Source organism: Dipodomys spectabilis, unplaced genomic scaffold (assembly GCF_019054845.1).
Source record: "Dipodomys spectabilis isolate Male_0828 unplaced genomic scaffold, ASM1905484v1 ptg000175l, whole genome shotgun sequence".
Classification (NCBI taxonomy): domain Eukaryota; kingdom Metazoa; phylum Chordata; class Mammalia; order Rodentia; family Heteromyidae; genus Dipodomys; species Dipodomys spectabilis.
In genome coordinates, this window is record NW_024870852.1 from 12,635,065 (window position 1) to 12,654,460 (window position 19,396).

The window sequence follows — 19,396 nt, forward strand, 5'->3', positions numbered from 1 at the left end:
AAAAACAAACAAGAAAAGCTCAGGAAGCTGTGGCTCAAAGTAGTAGAGTGCTAACTAGCCTTGAGCCACAGAGCTCAAGGACAGTGCCTGGTCCCGAGTTCAAGCCCTATGACCAACCAAAAAAAGAAAAGCTCGGGACAGCATAAAGGTCAAGTTCAAGCCTCAGGACAGGCACAGGCACAGGCATAGGCACAGGGACAGACACACAGATACTCAGACACACACTGCCACACAAACACACAGACACACACACACAAAACTATAATGTCATATTTTGATGTTTTAATGTCACAAATTTAAAAGTGAATATTATACAAAGTAGGTAATTTTAAACTTAAAAATGAAAAAAAAAATCAGGTACTTGATTAAAGTCACTAAAATTACCAAGAAAAATCAGCGCTAATCTAAGCTAAGAGTAAAGGATGCTGGGCACTGATGGCTCAAGCCTGTAATACTGGCTACTGAGGCTGAGATTTGAGGATTAAGGTTCAAAGCCAGCCTGGAAGGAAAGTCTATGAGACTCTTATATCCAATAAACCACTCAGAAAACCAGAAGTGGCTCTGTGGCTCTATGGCTCAAGTGGTAGAGTGCCAGCCTTGAGCTGAAGAGTTCAGGGACAGTGCCCAGGCCCAGAGTTCAAGCCCCACAACCCCCACCCCCACACACAAAGTAAAGGAATCTTCCTAATGACTTAGCAATCCTCCAAATTGTGGCCAATTTTCTCTCTGGAATCATAAAAGAAATATCAGACTAGACAAAGAATATGATAACAACTTAATGGAACCTAATCACCAAAAAATGAATACAACAATAAAATTTTCCATTTCTGCCTCATTTCCCTCGTGTGTGTGTGTGTGTGTGTGTGTGTGTGTGTGTGTGTGTGTGTGTGTGTGTGTGTGTGTGTGTGTGTGTGTGTGTGTGTGTGTGTGTGTGTGTGTGTGTGTGTGTGTGTGTGTAAGCCACATCCCCAGTCTAGTATTCTGCTTATGGAGATGGAGTATCCAAGGAACTTTTTTTGCCTTGGATGATTTCAAACCTCATGCCTCCAGGTCTTAGCCTCTTCGGTAGTTACGATGATCTGTTTCTGACTTTCAAGTGAAACACATTTTTTAACATTTTAAATCCAAAAACCATAATTATAATATAACCCTCCCTCCTTTTTTTGTCAGTCATGGGGCTTGAACTCATGACCTGGGCATTGTCCCTGAGCTCTTTTGCTGAAGGCTAGTGCTTGATCATGTGGAGCCATAGTGACACTTCTGGTTTTCTGGTGTTTAATCCGAGATAAGAGTCTCACAGACTTTCCTGCCTAGACTGACTTTGAACTGCAATCCTCAGAGCTCAGCCTCCTGAGTAATAAAGATTACAGGTGTGAGCCACTGGTGCCTGGCTCCCCTTATTTTTATAGGGAAAAAAATTATGGTTTATAACATTATCAACATTTTATCAATTGTCAAAAAATTTCAGATGTAAAAAATAACTTCAATGAACATTAACATTTCTTTGATGACTCAGAACGGTCTCAAGACTATCACTGTGAGGATGTATTTTCTCTATAAATTTCAAAGCCCCTTTTAGGGCTTTTGGACTCACAATTGCTGAATTCATATAAAAGAGAACCTTGTATTTCTTGCCATGAGAACTGCTGGTAAGAAAAGCAATCAAAAAAAGAAACCAAAGGTAAAAATCCATATTAAAACTGAAATTCTAATTTCAATCCAGCTAATTAAAATGGTTTAAATGGTTGTATTACTTTGTTGCTCTCATAAAAGTTGCAATATTTTCTAGAAAAGTCTTCCCTACTGCTTTGTGTTAATTTGCTTTGATTATGAATTATTAGGCCTATTCAATATGTTAGCAACCCTTAAAAGCATTCTGAGGTACTATGCCATGATAGAAAGAAATGGTAGTAATAGCTGATAATAGGGCTAAGAGAATTGAACCTCTAACATTTGTTACTATGCAGAGAAGGCATACATTCATTTGTAGCCACTACTGTACAACAGATGACATGCCAGGCTATGAGTTGATTAGGAGTAATAGAGCTAATTAATTAATTATAGTAACTCACAATATCAGTTTTAATAAAAAGATCATTATTTGTAAAATTCCAAAGAAAGTTTTAATGACCTAGTGAAAATTACATATGAAAATTAATTCATCAGAGACTAATGTTTCCTTAAGAATATTATCCTCGGGGCCGGGGGTTTAGCCCAGTGGAAGGGCGCCCGCCTGGCACGCCCAAGGCCGTGGGTTCGGCTCTCAGCCCTGGTTTAAAAAAAAAAAAAAAAGAATATTATCCTCTGGGGCTGGGAAGGTGGCTCAGTGGTAGAGCACTTGCCTTGCATGCCAGAGGCCCTGGGTTCAATTCCTCAGCACCACATAAGCAAAAAAGAAAAAAAGCCAGAAGTGGCGCTGTGGCTCAAGTGGTAGAGCGCTAGCCTTGAGCTGAAGAGCTGAGGGACAGCGCCCAGGCCCAGAGTTCAGGCCCCACAACCGGACCCAAAAAAAAAAAAAAAAAAGAATATTATCCTCACTAGACACCATTTTGAAAATGAACTATACAACTTGTGGATGGGGACAGAAGGGAAAAACTGGGTGAGAGCAAGGGAAGGGGTGACATGGTCCAAAAAGAAATATACTCATGCCGGGCGCTGGTGGCTCACGCCTGTAATCCTAGCTACTCAGGAGGCTGAGATCTGAGGATCGTGGTTCAAAGCCAGCCTGGGCAGGAGAGACCGTGAGACTCCTATCTCCAATAAACCACCAGAAAACCGGAAGTGGCGCTGTAGCTCAAGTGGTAGAGCGCTCGCCTTGAGCTGAAGAGCTGAGGGACAGCACCCAGGCCCAGAGTTCAAGCCCCACGACCGACAAAAAAAAAAAAAAAGAAATATACTCATGACCTGACTTATGTAACTGTAACCCCTTTGTATATCATCTTTATAATAACAATTAAGAAAATTAGAAAAAGAATGTTATCATCAGGACACCTGGCTCTTTCCAACTTATCTATATGGGATACCAGGAAGTAGAACCTGAAAAGCCCAGTCTCTGTGTGTGTGTGCATGTGAGTGTGAGTGTGTGTGTGTGTGTGTGTGTGTGTGTGCGTGCGTGTGCACCCAAGCACGAGAATGGGTACTTGAACTAAAGACCTTGAACTCTCAGCTTTTTTTGCTCAAGGTGGGTATTCTATCACTTGAGCCATACCTCCACTTCCAAACTCCTATCTTACTGCCATGCCTTCTACTGACAATCATTCTAAGGAATCAGGTTGAGCCGGGCACTGGTGGCTCACGCCTGTAATCCTAGCTACTCAGGAGGCTGAGATCTGAGGATCGTGGTTCAAAGCCAGCCCGGGCAGGAGAGACCGTGAGACTCCTATCTCCAATAAACCACCAGAAAACCGGAAGTGGCGCTGTAGCTCAAGTGGTAGAGCGCTGGCCTTGAGCTGAAGAGCTGAGGGACAGCGTCCAGGCCCAGAGTTCAAGCCCCACGACCGACAAAAAAAAAAAGGAATCAGGTTGAGAATTTTACTTGCATAAATCTGACTTGGAAGTAGAGGTTGAGCAAGTGCAATCTGGAGAAGACTCTCAAAATAATATACACATTTCATAAAAGCATGAGCTTTAATAAAAAAAAAATCTATTACCAGCAGAAAGGACAAAGCCTCAAAGGAAAATTAAGAACTTTACCCATTTACTGTATTTCAAAGGTCCTGTAAATCCCATGGCTTCTATTATCTTTGTGAAGATTCCAACCTTTTCCTCCACAGGCTGTGGGAAATCTTTGATCGTAGGAAGCTATTTAATCAAAGAGAAATAAACTAAAATTAGTTGCAAAAAATTTCATTTTTCTTTTTGGTGGTACTGGATTTTGAACTCAGGAAAATGAAAGAAAAATATTGCCTAGAAGCAGGCAAAAGTCATCTAAAACAAAAAGTACCAATTGAATGCTTTTTATGTTCATATATTCTGTTGGTTTATTACTTACCATCTTTGAGAACTTTAGGTAAGTCATCTACATTTGCTTAAACTCCTTGCCTCATCTAACTCACAATTTTTTTGAGAACCAAATAAGATCTGTCTGAAAGCATTTGATAAACCTAGAAAATACAAAGAAATCTCACCTTATTTGGGGTATGATACTTTCTGCTTTGTTGTACATCTATTCCTGGAATCTCTTCTGCTCCACTGCAGGTTTGGGATTGGCTCATCTGGGGCCACTGAGAGATGAAAAACAGATGTAAGAAACACTGGGCAACTGAGCATGGCTCAAGTGATAGAGAACCCATCTAGCAAGGGCAAAGTCAAACTCCACAACAGACAAAGAAAAAGGAAAGGAGAAAAGGACTTACTTATGTAAAGTGCTTCTTACAAAATAAGATAATAAATAGAAGTTTCCATTCACCATCATTGCCTTTCATGTTTACACTTCATCAGAAGTAATTTGGCAATACAATAGCCACTATTATAAATAACATATATTATATACTTATATTAATAAGTAATTTTAATCTTCACTCCAACTATTAGTTTGGTGGGGATTGTTTGTTCTGCCTGTCCTGGGGCTTGAACTCAGGGGCTGGGTGCTGACCCTAAGCTTCTTTTCTTGAAGGCTAGCACTCTACCAATTGAGCCAGAGCTCCACTTCTGGCTTTTTTAGTAGTTTATTTGGTAGTTTACTTCCTTCCCAGACTCACTTTGAACCACAATCCTAGATTTCAGCCTTCTGAGCTACTATCATCTGGCTAGATTGGAGATTTTACCATTAAGAATCTTTTGTTTTTGTTTTAGTATTGCTGGTAGTGGGCCTTAAACTCAAGGTCTAAGGCTCACTCATCTTTCTTTTTTCTTTTTTCTGGTCAGTCATGGGGCCTGAACTCAGGGTCTGATCACTGTCCCTCAGCTCTTCAGCTCAAGGCTAGCGCTTTACCACTTGAGCCCACAGCACCACTTCCAGCTTTTTCTGTGTATATGGTGCTGAGGAATCGAACCCAGGGCCTCATGCACGCAAGGCAAGCACTCTATCACTGAGCCACCTTCCCCGCTCATCTTTTTAATAGAGCTGGTGCTCTATTACTTGAGCCTCACTGGATTTGCCTGCCTAGCGTGGCTGTAAACATCAATCCTCAAATCTCAGCTTCTTGAGTAGATAGGATTATAGGCAAATACATTGTTTTGAGAATAAATTCCTAAAGAAAAAAAACATATGAAAGACATATTCACTGTAGGATTACTCAGAAGAGTGAAAACTGAGAGAAATGACCAAGAAAGACATGGTTAATTAAGGTAGAATCCCTCAATAGTCAGATAACCATTAGGTTGTTTATTTGCTTGTCTGGTGCTAGGTCACACCCAGGATCCTGAACTTATTAGGGAACCCCACTACCTTTTTGTCTTTTGCTTTTAAAAAGATTCTGAAAATTAGAGGTCCTTTGGATATGAGAGAGGTGGGGGCAGGAACAAACTCAAGCTGTTCTTATGTGTCATTTTTTATAATTAAAAAACAACCTCTATAAGTTCCACTAGGACACGATGCAATTACACTTCTTTTATTTTCTGCCCCAATTCTCAACACCATTCTGGGCATGGAGTTGGTACTCAATAAAAACTAGGTGGATACTTTTACTATTTTTTTTTCAAAGAGAAGGACAACCTGGAGAAGTTCCAACAAAGAACCACAGGAATGATCAAAGGGATGAATAAAAGGTCCTAGTGGAAAGATTAAAATGAATTGAGGCTGTTTAGTTTGGAGAAAAGGCAACTAAAGAATTAAGGAGTAACTTAGAATAACACTTGAGCTGGAAGTAATCTCAGAGATCTTCTAGTCCAACCTTTTCACTTCACAGATGAGGAAACTAAAACCAAGGGAGAGTTTGCAACTAAGTGAAGGTAGTTTTAGGACAATTTTTATTTAAGTTCCACTTTATTCAGTGAGAAGAAAATCTGCTCATGGCATGAATGTTAAGTAAAAACAAAGATGGCAGTTACAACTTATTATTGCATAGCTCCTATGTGTCTACCGGGTAAATGCTTATGTCTTAGATGACCTCACAACAATCTTGTAAAGCAGATGCTGCTGTTTCTTTCCCATCTTGGAGACTGGGGCAAAAGGCTCAAGGTAGCATTAAGGAGTAAAATATATATATATAACATATATATTTTTTTTGGGGGGGGTCCAGTCCTGGGGCCTGAACTCTGGGCCTCAGCGCTGTCCCTCAGCTCTTCAGCTCAAGGCTAGCGCTCTACCATTAGAGCCACAGCGCCACTTCCGGCTTTTTTATTTTTCCTTATGTGGTGCTGAGGAATCGAACCCAGGGCCTCTGGCATGCAAAGCAAGTGCTCTACCACTGAGCGACCTTCCCAGCCCCTAAAATATATATTTAAAATTATGCCTATTCCAAGACAGGCGCTGGTGGCTCACGCCTATAATCCTACCTACTCAGGAGGCTGAGATCTGAGAATCACAGTTCAAAGCCAGCCCAGGCAGGAAAGGCCATGAAACTCTTTTTTTTTTTTAAGAGGTTCACTTTATTTATTTAATTTACTTAATCTATTTTTTTTGGTCGGCCGTGGGGGCTTGAACTCTGGGCCTGGATGCTGTCCCTCAGCTTTTCAGCTCAAGGCTGGCGCTCTACCACTTGAGCTACAGTACCACTTCCAGCCTTTTCTGCTTATGTGGTGCTGAGGAATCAAACCCCGGGACTCATGCCTGCAAGGCAAGCAGTCTACCATGGAGCCACCTTTCCAACCCCGCCATGAAATTCTTATCTCCAATAAACCACAAGAAAATGGGAAATGACACTGTGTCCCAAGTGGTAGAGAGCTAGCCTTGAGCTGAAGAGCTAAGGGACAGTGCCCAGGCCCAGAGTTCAAGCCCCACAACAGACAAAAAAAAAGTCTATTCCTACACCACATTACTTCAAGAAACAGAGTAGACTTCAGGTCCAGGCACACTAGCACCCACAATCTAATTTGTTTGGGCTTTATTTGTTTGGTTTGGTTTGGTTTTGGGAGTTTAGGAATCAAACCCTGGGCCTCACAATACTAAGCAAGTACTCTACCATTCTACAGCTAAGCCACAGAGGTTGAGGCCTTTCCAGCCAACACATCTTGCTTTCTAAATAACGTTCTCCAATAAAAGAAATGAAGGCTCCTTGGAGAAATTACTGAATCTAGGGCTAGAGCAATGAAAACACAACATGAACCCAACATACTTTGTAGTGCCAGGAAATAAGGGAGGTTCAAAAAATAATAGGAGTACGGATACAGAAAGAAACTTAAAGGAGTTTTCAATAACCCAAACTGGGACAATATGATCAACAAAATAGCTAATCAGAAAATGCATTCTAACTCATGGGAGAAAAGAGTTCATACTGACATAAATAAATAATTGAGGAAATAAACAAATGGGGAAGAAGAGACAATTCTTCCTAACACAAGAATTCCAATCAAAGCCAGGTGTGGGAGCTGGGAAGGTGGCTCAGTGGTAGAGCACTTGCTTTGCATGCTTGAGGCCCTGGGCTTAACTCCTCAGCGCCACATAAGCAAAAAAGAAAAAAGCTGGAAGTGGCGCTGTGGCTCAAGTGGTAGAGCACTAGCCTTGAGCTGAAGAGCCCAGGCCCAGAGTTCAGGCCCCACAACCGGACCCAAAAAAAAAAAAAAAGCCAGGTGTGGCAGTGGTTCATACCTATAATCCTAGCTACTCAGGAGGCTGAGATCTGAGGATTGTAGCTTGAGAGCCAGCCCAGGCAATAATGTCCAAGAAACTCTTATCTCCCATTAACCAGCTAAAAAAGCCAAATGTTGAGCTGTGACTTAAATGGTACAGCACTAGCCTTGAATGAAAAAGCTCAGGGATGGCACCCAGGCCAGGAGTTCAAGACACAGGACTAGCCACTAGCTACTAGCATATAGTGGCTTTAAAAAAAATAATTTTTATAAAAAAGAACTCCAATTAATAAATGTAGGAAAGGGGCTGGGAAGGTGGCTCAGTGATAGAGTACTTGCCTTGCATACATGAGGCCCTGTGTTCAATTCCTTAGCACCGCATAAGCAGAAAAAGCTGAAGTGGCTCTGTGGCTGAAATGGTATAACGCTAGCCTTGAGCTGAAGAGCTCAGGAACAGTGCTCAGGCCCAGAGTTCAGGCCCATAACAGACAGACAGACAGACAGACAGACAGAAATAAATAAATAAATAAATGTAGTGAAAAAGGGCTGGGAATGTAGGTTAGTGGTAGAATGCTTGCCTAGCAGGCACAAAGCCCTGGGTTCAATTGTTCGGTACCACATAAACAGAAAAGGTCAGAAGTGACAGTGTGGCTCAAGTGATAGAGTGCTAGGCTTGAGCAAAAGCGTGGAGTGCTAGGCTTGAGCAAAAGCGTGACAGTACCCTGATTTCAAGCCCCAGGCCTGGCAAAAACAAAAAAGGTTCAGGGACAAGGCCTAGACCAAGGGGCAGGATGTAGGAAAGGTGGAAAGAGAAAATCACCAATAGGCAAAAGCCTTGTATGAGTGTTGCAGTCAAGAACTGAAAAACAAAGGTACAACTACTTAAAATAAAAGTTAAAAAAAAAAAAAAAAAGAAGAATCAATGGAAGTATTGTAAAATACAGCAATCCAATTTTGAGTATATATCTAAAACAATTCAAAGATGACTCTCAAAAGAGATATTTACACACGTTTATTACAGCCAACTCATGTTCATATAAGCCAAGAGTAGAAGCAACTCAAATGTTTACTGAATCGACTGAATAAAGAAAATATGATCTATATATAATAGATTATTAGGCTTCTTTTTTTTTTTTTTTTGTCAGTTGTGGGGCTTTAACTCTGAGCCTGGGCACTGTCCCTGAGCTCTTCAGCGCTCAAGGTGAGGGCTCTACCACTTGAGCCACAGTGCCACTTCCAGTTTTCTGGTGGTTGATTGGAGATAAGAATCTCGGGGACTTTCCTGCCCCGGCAGGCTTTGAACCGTGAACTGTCTCCTGAGTAGCTAGGATAATAGGCGTGAGCCACTAGTGCCCAGCTTATTAGGCATTTTTAAAATGAAGGTATCTGAATTAGTGTTGGTATACTCCTGTACTCCATTCTTGAGCTGGTCTCAAACTGAAAATACCAAAAGGAAAAGGAAATACCAAAACACTTATAAGAATCATTAACATGACTTGGAAAAGGCTGGGTACTAGCAGCTTATATCTGTAATCTTAGCTATTCAGGAGGCTAAGACCTGAGTATCATAGTTCAGAGCTGAAGGTCTCTGAGACATTTGCCTCCAATTAAACAGCAAAAAGCCAAAAGTAGAGCTGTGGCTTAAGTAGTAAATTGCCAGCCTTGAGTGAAAAAGCTAAGGGTCAGTCCCAAGCCCCTGAGTTCAAGCCCAAAAACACAAACACACACACACACACACACACACACACAAATTAAAAGGCTTTTGGGGGAAGGGCAGTATTGGCATTTAAACTCAGGGCCTTTTACTTGCTATATCAACACTATACCATTGAAACATACCTCTAGCCCCCAAAAAAGGCTTTCTAAACATTAATAATGCCTACTCTAATAAGTGAAAAGGCACCAGAATATGAAATTCTGTATATATTTGTTAAGGTACTTAAGGAGAAAATTGGCATATACTCACACATACATACATAAAAGCCAGAAAAGAACCAGTAGAAATAAAAATATTGTTTTCAGATGTGAAGTCATAGGTGATTTTTATTTCCTTTATTACAAAAGTTATTTGTATGACTAATGATAAAACCTCTCAGAGGGCCTAAAGTTAGCTACACTATAATGAATCATATGTTGGTGGTAAATTAAGGCCTCCACTAATTGTTTCTTGATTTTCCCTTCATAACAGGAAAAAAAAATTTTTTTTAACCCAAATAAAAGATACATTCATTGGGGGTAGGAATTCAGGAGAGGAAAAACTGGGAGAAAATAAGGAAGGGGGTGATACTGTTAAAAAAGAAATGTACTCATTATCTGACTTATAAACTGTAACCCCTCTGTACATTACCTTTACAATAAAATAATAATATAGCATACAGTAAAATAGTCATATATAGTAGCTTCAAAAGGAAAACTGAGGGGCTGGGAAGGTAGCTCAGTGGTAGAGTGCTTGCCTTGCATGCATGAGGCCCTGGGTTTGATTCCTCAGCACCACATAAGCAGAGGAAAAAAAGCCGGAAGTGGCGCTGTGGAGCTGAGGGACAGTACCCAAGCCCAGAGTTCAGGCCCCATGACTGACCAAAAAAAAAAAAAAGAAGAAGGAAGGAAGGAAGGAAGGAAGGAAGGAAGGAAGGAAGGAAGGAAGGAAGGAAGGGAAGGAGGGAGGGAGGGAGGGAACAAAACTGAAAAAAAAAATTAACTCTGAGATGAATATTTGGAAAAATTCCCTAACAGTAAAAAACATCAGACTGTAACAAGGTCTCTTAGACTAAGTTCCACTGTGGGGACCTATTGCTCAGACACCATCCTGCAGGAATCAGTCCTGCCCTGATCCAGAGCAGTCTCATGAAGTTTTTCCATTTTCCTTTCCAACACAATTTGGTTGGCTAATAATCTATAAATATATGACATTTGCACATAAACACTAAGGTTTTCATACCAAGCAAAGGAACAACAAATCTTACCTGGGAAGTGCCAGACAGAGTCCTGCCCCACTGTCCTTGAGTAGGACACACTGGAAACAAGCTGCTGCATACTGGAACCCACTGGGAAATGTTGGTGTGGTTCCTCTAGAAAAAGAAAAACATGGTTAATAATCTCTAGCAGACTCAGTACAGTGTACCTGTGACATTGTGACAAAGTATGAAACATGCATTCATAACTACTTGCTGAAATAGAGCTTCTAAAATCCTGCTGAGATGAAGGTGACCCTTAGAGGAGAGGGAACTAGCTGGTTGCCACAGGAACAAATGATGCAAGGAGAGGGTGGAACTCTCAATATTGAAGCCTCATAATCACCACAAAGTGGCCTAGATATATTGTTAATACTTCACTTATATTGCAGAAACATTTCCCAATGTCAGAGTTAATAAACATCTGCTTTACAACGGGGAAACCCAGTGATCCAACTCCAGAATCCACATTTTTTTTTTTTTTTTGGTCAGTCATGGGGCTTGAACTCTGGGCCTGGCCACTGTCCCTGAGCTCTTCAGCTCAAGGCAAGCACTCAACCACTTGAGCCATAGTGCCACTTCCAGTTTTTTTTTAGTAGTTTATTGGAGTCTAATGGACTTTCCTGACTTGGCTAGCTTTGAACCGTGATTCTCAGATCTCAGACTCCTGAGTAGTTAGGATTACAGGTGTGAGCCACCGGCGCCCAACTGAATCCATATTCTTTTATAGAATGAAAGGGTGAAGGGATTATCTCCAGTTTCTTCTAGATCTAACACTACAGATAAATTCACTGGTAGAGTCTAGAGCAATTATATACACATGGAGTCAGAAAACACTGAGTTTGGAAGTAGAGCTGTAGCTCAAAGTGGTAGAGCACTAGCCTTGAGCCAGAGCTCAGGGTCAGTGCCCAGGCCCTGAGTTCAAGGCCCCAGACTGACAAAAACAAAAACAAAACCACTGAGTTGACTGTTGGCTAAAAATCAACCTCTATGAAGCGTGGTAGCCTTTCCTATATAAAATAAAATCACTACTTTCCACGATTAAAAAAAAAAACAAAAAACAAAAATGTACTCCCCAGTGTGCCTAACTCCTTATTAAGCTGAATTTAATCTCCATCCTTCTTGGTAGTCAAGAAGTGTCAGAGTGAGGTAGGGAAAGGCATTAGAATTCTACCTACAGATACTAAGACTTACTAAGGTGTTTCAGAGTTATAAAACTATATAACTTTTTATAATAAGTCATTCATAGCACTTTTTATTTCAAATGAAAAGTAAAAGCTGGGTGTGTTCACTCACATCTATAATCCAAGCTATGATCTGGATGCTGAGGCAGAAATATTGAATTTCAAGCCAGCCTGGACTATGTAGTGAAACTGACTCAAAAAAATAAATAAATAAACAAAAAGTAAAGCTAAAAATACTTTTTCCAACTGAGGTTTGATCTGGTGGAATTGTTTCCAAGTAAGAGATAGTTACTTGTGTTTTATTAATGACAGATTTACCAGAATCACTCAATGGCAGGTGTTCCTTTCCTAAAATGTAAATATAAGTTGAGATAAAAAAACGTTTACAGAGTCAGAATGGAAGCAGGAAGAAATTACAAGTAGAAATAATGCAAACTTAGAAAAAAATTCTTAAGAATTTCATCATGTTATTTCCAATATCAACAAAATCTTTTTCTGTTTTTAGCTCTATTTGGTGTCAGGCCAATACTTGAAACTAGTTTGTATTAGAAGAAAGGAGTAATCAGCAGTGTTCTTTCCCTCTCCAATCCCACAGTAATTCTTGTCCAAATCCTTCACTGAAACTGCTGAGGTACAGTGGAACGATGCTTGAACCCAAGCTTGTCATTAAATAGCTATGTAACCCTGAACTACTTAACAGTCAGGTCTCCATTTACCCATCTGACAAAAAGAAATAGTAAAAACTACCTCACAGGAGTGTTCCAAGGAACTATTTTTTTTTTCCTGGCAGTTCTGAGCTTTGAACTCAGGGCTTCATGTTCACTTTACTGGCACTCTACCACTTGAGCAATACTACCAGCACTGCTTTTTAACAATTAACTTACTTTAGTGCTATTATAAAAGTGATAAAAAGGATTATAATTATGTGAGTCAGGTAATGAGTATGCTTCCTTTCACACTGTCTCTTCTGTTCTTGCATTCTCTCCCAGTCCCTTCCTCCTGTCTCCATCTACAAGTTATATAGCTCACTTTCTTCAGTGTCCCACGAGTTCCCACCCACCCCAACACTGCTTTCTGTTGAGTATTTTGGAGCTGGATGCTTGAGACCTTTTCTTCCAGGAGTGCTTTCAAACCTACATCCTCTGGATCTCAGCCTCCTAAGCTAAGATTATAGGTGCAAACCACCAGTGCCAGACCCCAAGGAAAATTTCTTTTCTATGTATGGGTGGGAAGTTGCTGGGGCTTGAACTCAGGGCCTAGGCACTGTCCCTGACGTCTTTTGCTCAAGACCAACACTCTACCACTTGAGACACAGTTCCACTTCAGGCTTTTGTGGTTAAGTGGAGATGAGTGAGTGTCTCATGGACTTTCCTTCAAAGGCTAGCTTTGAACTATGATCCTCAGATCTCAGCCCCCTGAGTAACTAGGATTACAGGCATGAACCACTGGCACCTGGCAGCATTATTATGATAGTGAGCAACTCATTACTGATATATGTAAGCATACCAGAAAGAATCATTTTCTTTAAAATACTGGGTTTTTGTGTTTAAGTTCCTGCAAGCCTCTGGACACATTTTTGTCAACTAATCAATACACAATCTTGTTTTGTATATCTTTTGTTGAAACATGCCTTACTTAATATTCTGATCTCCCAGCCACCAGCAAATCACATACCTAATAAAGGGTTAATATCCAAAATGCATAAATAACACTAACACCAAAACCAACTTAAGTAAAGGATAGACAAAAAATTTGGACATTTCTCTAAAGATATCCAATAAGGCCATGAAAAGATGATCAACACCACTAGTCATCAGGAAGCTACAAATGGAAAGAAAGCACAATGAGTTATCATTTCACACCCACTAGAATGGCAGCTATCAAAAACAAGGATAAGCCAGGCCCTGGTGGCTCATACCTGTAATCTTAACTATTCAGGAAGTTGAGATCTGAGGACCGTGGTTCAAAATCAGCCCAGGCAGAAAAGTCTGTGAGACTCTTATCTCCAACTAAATCAAAAAAAAAAAAAAGTGGTGCTGTGGCTCAAGTGGTAGAGCACTAGCCTTGAGCAAAAGAAGTTCAGGGACAGAACCCAGACCCTGAGTACAAGCCCCAGGACTGGCAAAAACAAAACAAAAACACAAGGTTGTGTCAGGCTGTAGAGAAACTGAATCCTTTGTATATTGATAGTAAAAATGTAAATAGCATACTTGCTGTATGAAATAGTATGGTGGTTCCTCAAAAAATTAAACAAGCTAGACATGGTGGTACATGCTTATAATCCCAATACTCAGAAGGCTAAGGTAAGAGGATTTTGAGTCTGAGGCCATCCTGGGCTACAAACAAGCCAGCAACTCCATTACTGAGTATATACCTAAAAGAAGTGAAAGTAGGGACAGAAACACTCATGTTCATGTGGAATCAACCAAATGATCAATAAAAAGATCAATTTGGTACACACAAGCAATGCCATTCAACATGGATGAACTTTGAGACCAGTCCCAAAAAGTCAAACAAACACTGTAAAGTCCACTTATGTGGAGCCACCTATACAGTAAACCCAGAGACAAAAGTAGAATGTAGTTACCAGAAGCGGGGAAAAGTAAACTTATGCAAGTTACATGTTTTACAGAAGGACCTATTTTTCAATAGGTCCAGAATTCTACAGATGAAAAGAGTTATGTGGATGATGGTAATGGCAGCACCATGACAAGTGAAAGTACTTAATGCTACAGAATTGTACCTGTAAAAATGGTTTAAAAGATAAAACACAAGGGTGAAAGTGTAGCTCAAGTGGTAGAACACTTACCTACCAAATCTGAGACCCTGAGTTCAAACCCTAGTACTGCCAAGAAAAAGGGAGGGGGCAGAAACCACTTTAAGTAGTAGTACTAGGGTTGTTTGTGTGTTTTTGTGTGTTTTGTTTTTGTTTTTGTCAGCTGTGGGTCTTGAACTCTGGACGTGGGCACTGTCCCTGAGCTCTTCAGCTCAAGCTTAACACTTTACCACTTGAGCCACAATGCCACTTCCAATTTTCTGAGTGTTTTACTGGAGAGTCTCACAGACTTTCCTGCCCAGGCTGGCTTTGAACGGTGATCCTCAGATCTCAGCCTCTCGAGTAGCTAGGATTACAGGTGTGAGCCACCGGCACCTGGCTAGTACTAGGGTTTTTAATTCAGAGCCTTGTGCTCACTAGGCAGGGGCTCTGCTTGAGTTATATCCCATTTTTTGCTTTGGATATTTTTGAGACAGGGTCTCAAAAATTTCCCGACTCTCCTGGACCACAATCTTCCTATTTATGCTTCAAAAGTATCTGTGATGATAGTTACATACCACCATGCCCAACTTTTTATTGGTTGAAATGAGAAAATTTCAGAAATTTTTGACAAGCCCATCCTCTACCCTTTGTCTTCCAGACCTCTACCTCCAAAGCAGACTTTTAGACATGAGCCACTGTACCTGGATAAACTTATCAGGTGATCTGATCACCAACCCTAGCACCCTTACTGATCAAGAACATCAGAAGCTCAGTTATATAATTTGCTCATGGTTCCACTTGTAGGAAGTAAAGCCAACTTGTCCACTAAATATCTTTACTCTTAAAGCAATACACTTTACTGTATTACTAAACTCTTCAGTACTTAGCCTAAATGCCTCTTCAGAGTAGGTGAACAAAAACCTGCTGTTTTCATGTTTACTGCCATTTTCAACTAGTCCTAAGGGACTTTCAATATTCTAACACAACTTACATTATAAGGTATGTTAAGATAACCTGAGGAAAACAGAGTAAAGTAAAAGAGATTTTCCTTACCCAATACTGCACTGTATAAAAAGGATTCAACAGCCAGGTGCCAGGTGGCTCATGCCTGTAATCCTAGCTACTCAAGAGTCTGAGATCTGAGGATCACGGTTCAAAGCCTGCCCATGCAGGAAAGTCCATGAAACTCTTATTTCCAATAAACCACTCAGAAAACTGGAAGTGGCACTGTAGCTCAAGTGGTAGAGAACTCACCTTGAGCTGAAGAGCTGAGGGACAGCGCCCTGGCCCAGAGTTCAAACCAAACGACCGACAAAAAAAAATAAAAATAAGATCCAACTAGCCAGGCACCAGTGGCTCATGCTTATAATCCTAGCTACTCACGCAGCTAAGATCTGAGGATCACAGTTCAAAACCAGCCCAGGCAGGAAAGTCTGACATTCTTATCTCTAATTACATACCAAAAGTGGAATTAAACACCAGTAGTAGAGCTATGGCTCAAATGGTAGAGTGCTAACCCTGAGCAAAAGAAGCTCAGAGACAGCACCCAGGCTCTGGATTCAGGTTCTAGGACTGTGCGTGTGCATGCATGGGACTCATCTCCAATAAACTACCCAGAAAGAGCAGAAAGTAGTGCTGTGGCTCAAATGGTAGAGCGCTGGCCTTGAGCCAAAGAAACTCAGGGATAGGGATAGTGCCTAGGCCCTGAATTCAAGCCCCAGGACTGGCACCAGTGGAATGGGGGAAAGAAAGACAATGGTGGTCCAGGACAGCTTGGAAAAAACAACCAAGACTCTATTCAAACCCCACAATCGTCGGTCGCCAGTGGCTCACGCCTGTAATCCTAGCTACTCAGGAGGCTGAGATCTGAGGATGACAGTTGAAAGCCAGCCCAGGCAGGAAAGTCCATGAGACTCTTATCTCCAATAAACCATTAGAAAACCAGAAGTGGCACTGTGGATCAAGTTGTAGAGCGCTCCCCTTGAGCTAAAGAGCTGAGGGATAGCGCTCAAGCCCAGAGTTCAAGCCCCACGACTGACAAAAAAAAAGTTTCACAGACTTTCCTTCCCGGGCTGGCTTTGAACCATGATTTGAGGATCAACCCCTAAGTATCTAGGATTACAGGCCTGAGCCACTAGTGCCAAGTGTCTCCAAGACTCTTATCTCCAATTGACTGCCAAAAAAAACCCTGAAAGTGGAGCTGTAGCTCAAGTGGTAGAGTTCTAGCCTTGAGCAAAAAAACTCAGGGACAGGCTAGGAATGTGACTTATTGGTAGAGTGCTTGCCTAGCATGAATGAAACCCTGGGTTCAATTCCATAATACCACATAAACAGAAAAAGCCGGAAGTGGCACTAAGGCTCAAGTGATAGGGCACTGCTATCCTTGAGCAAAAGCAGCTCAGGGACAGAGCCCAGGCCCTGCATTCAAGCTCCAAAACCCCCACCAAAAAAAAAAAAAAAGGCAATTAGTTAAGGTTATAACTTAATTGTAGAGCACTACCCTAGTATATATGAAGACTGTGTTTGAATCCCAACACCACACACACAGAGACATACCATTTAGAACATACTAGTTGCCATTTTCCTAGCTGTCCTCACATCTGAATCAATTCCTTTTTGTTTTGTTTTGTTTTTGTTGGTCGTGGGGCTTGAACTCTGGGCCTGGGTGCTGTCCCTCAGCTCTTCAGCTCAAGGCTAGTGCCCTACCACTTGAGCCACAGTGCCACTTCAACATCTGAATCAATTTCTGCCTTGGCATCAATAGTTAATTCACCAAATGAATCTTTCTTTAGATTACAGGAACTATTCCTCAAATATGTATTTTTCTGAGTAGCAATTGAGGGTTCTGTACCAGCTAGGCTAATTAGAAAAACTGCTATCTTTGAGTCAGGTGCTGGTAGCTCATGCCTGTAATCATAGCTACTCAGGAGGCTGAGATCTGAGGATCAAGGTTCAAAGACAGGCCAAGCAGGAAAGGCAGAGAGACTCTTATCTCCAATAAACCACTCAGAAAACCAGAAGTAGCCCAGTGGCTTAAGTGGTAGAGTGCTAGCCTTGAGCTGAAGAGCTAAGGGACAGAGTTCAGGCCCAGAGTTCCAGCCCCAGGACCTACCAAAAACAAACAAACAAACAAAAACCTGTTATCTTTGTAAGTCATCTATAAAAAGATTAAGAGTGGGCTAGGGAGGTGGCTCAATGGAAGAGTGTTTGCCCTGCATGCAAGAGGTCCTGGGTTCAATTTGTCAGTACTACATAAGCAGAAAAAGCCAGAAGTGGCACTGTGGCTCAAGTGGTAGAGTGCTAGCCTTGAGCTGAATTGCTGAGGGACAGCACCCAAGCCCAGAGTTCAGGCCCCACGACTGACCAAAAAAAAAAGATTAAAAGTGTTCCAAGAATAACATAATCACAACTGCTAACTGGTAGCAGAAACAGGCTTTAGTTGTTTTGAAAAACACTGCTCTAGATGGTTTTTGAAAAGCCTGCTAAAATTATAAACTGTCCCACAATGATTAGGAACTAAGTTCTGTATTCTCCTAAACCCTTTTCCTGCCACATTCTTTCTCCTTAGTTCCTAGAGGTCACAGTATGCTAGAAAGAGTGCACCTCAAGAGGATTGGGACCAAATCTCAGGAGGAAGAGTAGCTTCCCAAACGGGTGCTAAGAGTCTGGCAGTCTTTTTTTTTTTTTTGGTGGGTGCTAGGGCTTGAACTCTGGGCCTGGGCATTGTCCCTCAGCCCTTCAGCTCAAGGTAAGTGCTCTAACACTTGAGCCACATCGCCACTTCTGGTTTTCTGAGTGGTTTATTGGAGATAAGAATTTCTTAGACTTTCCTGCCCTAGCTGGCTTTGAACCTCGATCCTCAGATCTCAGCCTCCTGAGTAGCTAGGATTACAGGTGTGAGCCACCGGCGACCGGCTCTGGTAGTTTTTTTTTGTTTTTTTTTACTTCACTCATTCATTCAACTACTATTAACTGAACTCCTTGAATGTGCCGAATACTATGCTAGACAAAGATGCTTTCGACCTGATACTGTCTATATATCCCACTTGAAAGTGTGCAAGTAAGAGTTGATTTATGATCTCTAAAATAAACTCAGAGAACTTCAGAATCCAATGGAACTGCAAGGAGATAAATGTCCTCACTTTTCACGTGGGGGCAGAGATTCAAGTGCCACGTCCAAGGTCACAGCGCATCAGTGTCAGATGAGAGCTAAAACCAGGGTCTCCTGCAGCTCCAACCTGGGCCTGGCGGGCGCCTCTCCCGGAGGAGAACGGGTGACAGACGGTGACTGGGGAAAAGCAAACCTCACCAAATAAGGCTCAACTGGCACGCCCTCCTCCAAGACAGCGAGAGGGGACCAGGCCGAATCAGGGGTCAGAGGAGACAGGCAGCTGCTTCGATTTCCCGGCAGAAATGGGCAGGGCAGCCCAATGGCCTCGCAAGCTCCCCTCTAGCACCTTCTTCCCGCTCCGCCTGACCCGCCTCTCCGATTCCAACCCGGAGACCCGGCATGCGACCCCCGAGAATTACTCCTGCACTCACAAGGACTCGCACCAGCAACGCCATGTTCCTCAGTAACCATTTCCGGGTGAAGGGTGGGCTTCCGGAAGACCCGCCGCCGCCACTACTTCGTCCTCGGCCCAAAAGACGTCGGGCGAGCACTGCGCAGGCGCGCGGCCGTCGCTGTGCGCCTGCGCGCGCGCCCTCTGCCTAGGTTGCACAATTAGCTCCGCTTTTTCTTTCTCCTAATCCTGCCGCGCGTCACAGAGGTTCGGGTCCTCTCCCGGCGCGCGCAGCCTCGGTGACCTCGTCCTTTCACGTGCTTTTCCGTG

General features: G+C 42.1%; 1 protein-coding gene across 2 annotated transcripts in view; it reads right to left on the bottom strand.

The window, feature by feature from the left end:
• Positions 1-19,191, bottom strand: part of LOC122120480 (ubiquinol-cytochrome-c reductase complex assembly factor 1) — an 88,624-nt gene extending 69,433 nt beyond the window's left edge. The window contains exons 1-5 of one of the 2 annotated variants that reach the window (XM_042694729.1): positions 19,070-19,146; positions 13,725-13,731; positions 10,635-10,739; positions 4,128-4,223; positions 3,694-3,801 (exon numbers count right to left, since the gene is read on the bottom strand). In XM_042694729.1, the coding sequence (XP_042550663.1) occupies positions 3,694-3,801; positions 4,128-4,223; positions 10,635-10,739; positions 13,725-13,731; positions 19,070-19,146 (393 nt within the window). Of the gene's footprint in view, positions 1-3,693; positions 3,802-4,127; positions 4,224-10,634; positions 10,740-13,724; positions 13,732-19,069 lie in introns of both variants that reach the window. The other variant, XM_042694728.1, reaches the window with a different exon arrangement.
• Between the last annotated feature and the right edge of the window lie 205 nt (positions 19,192-19,396).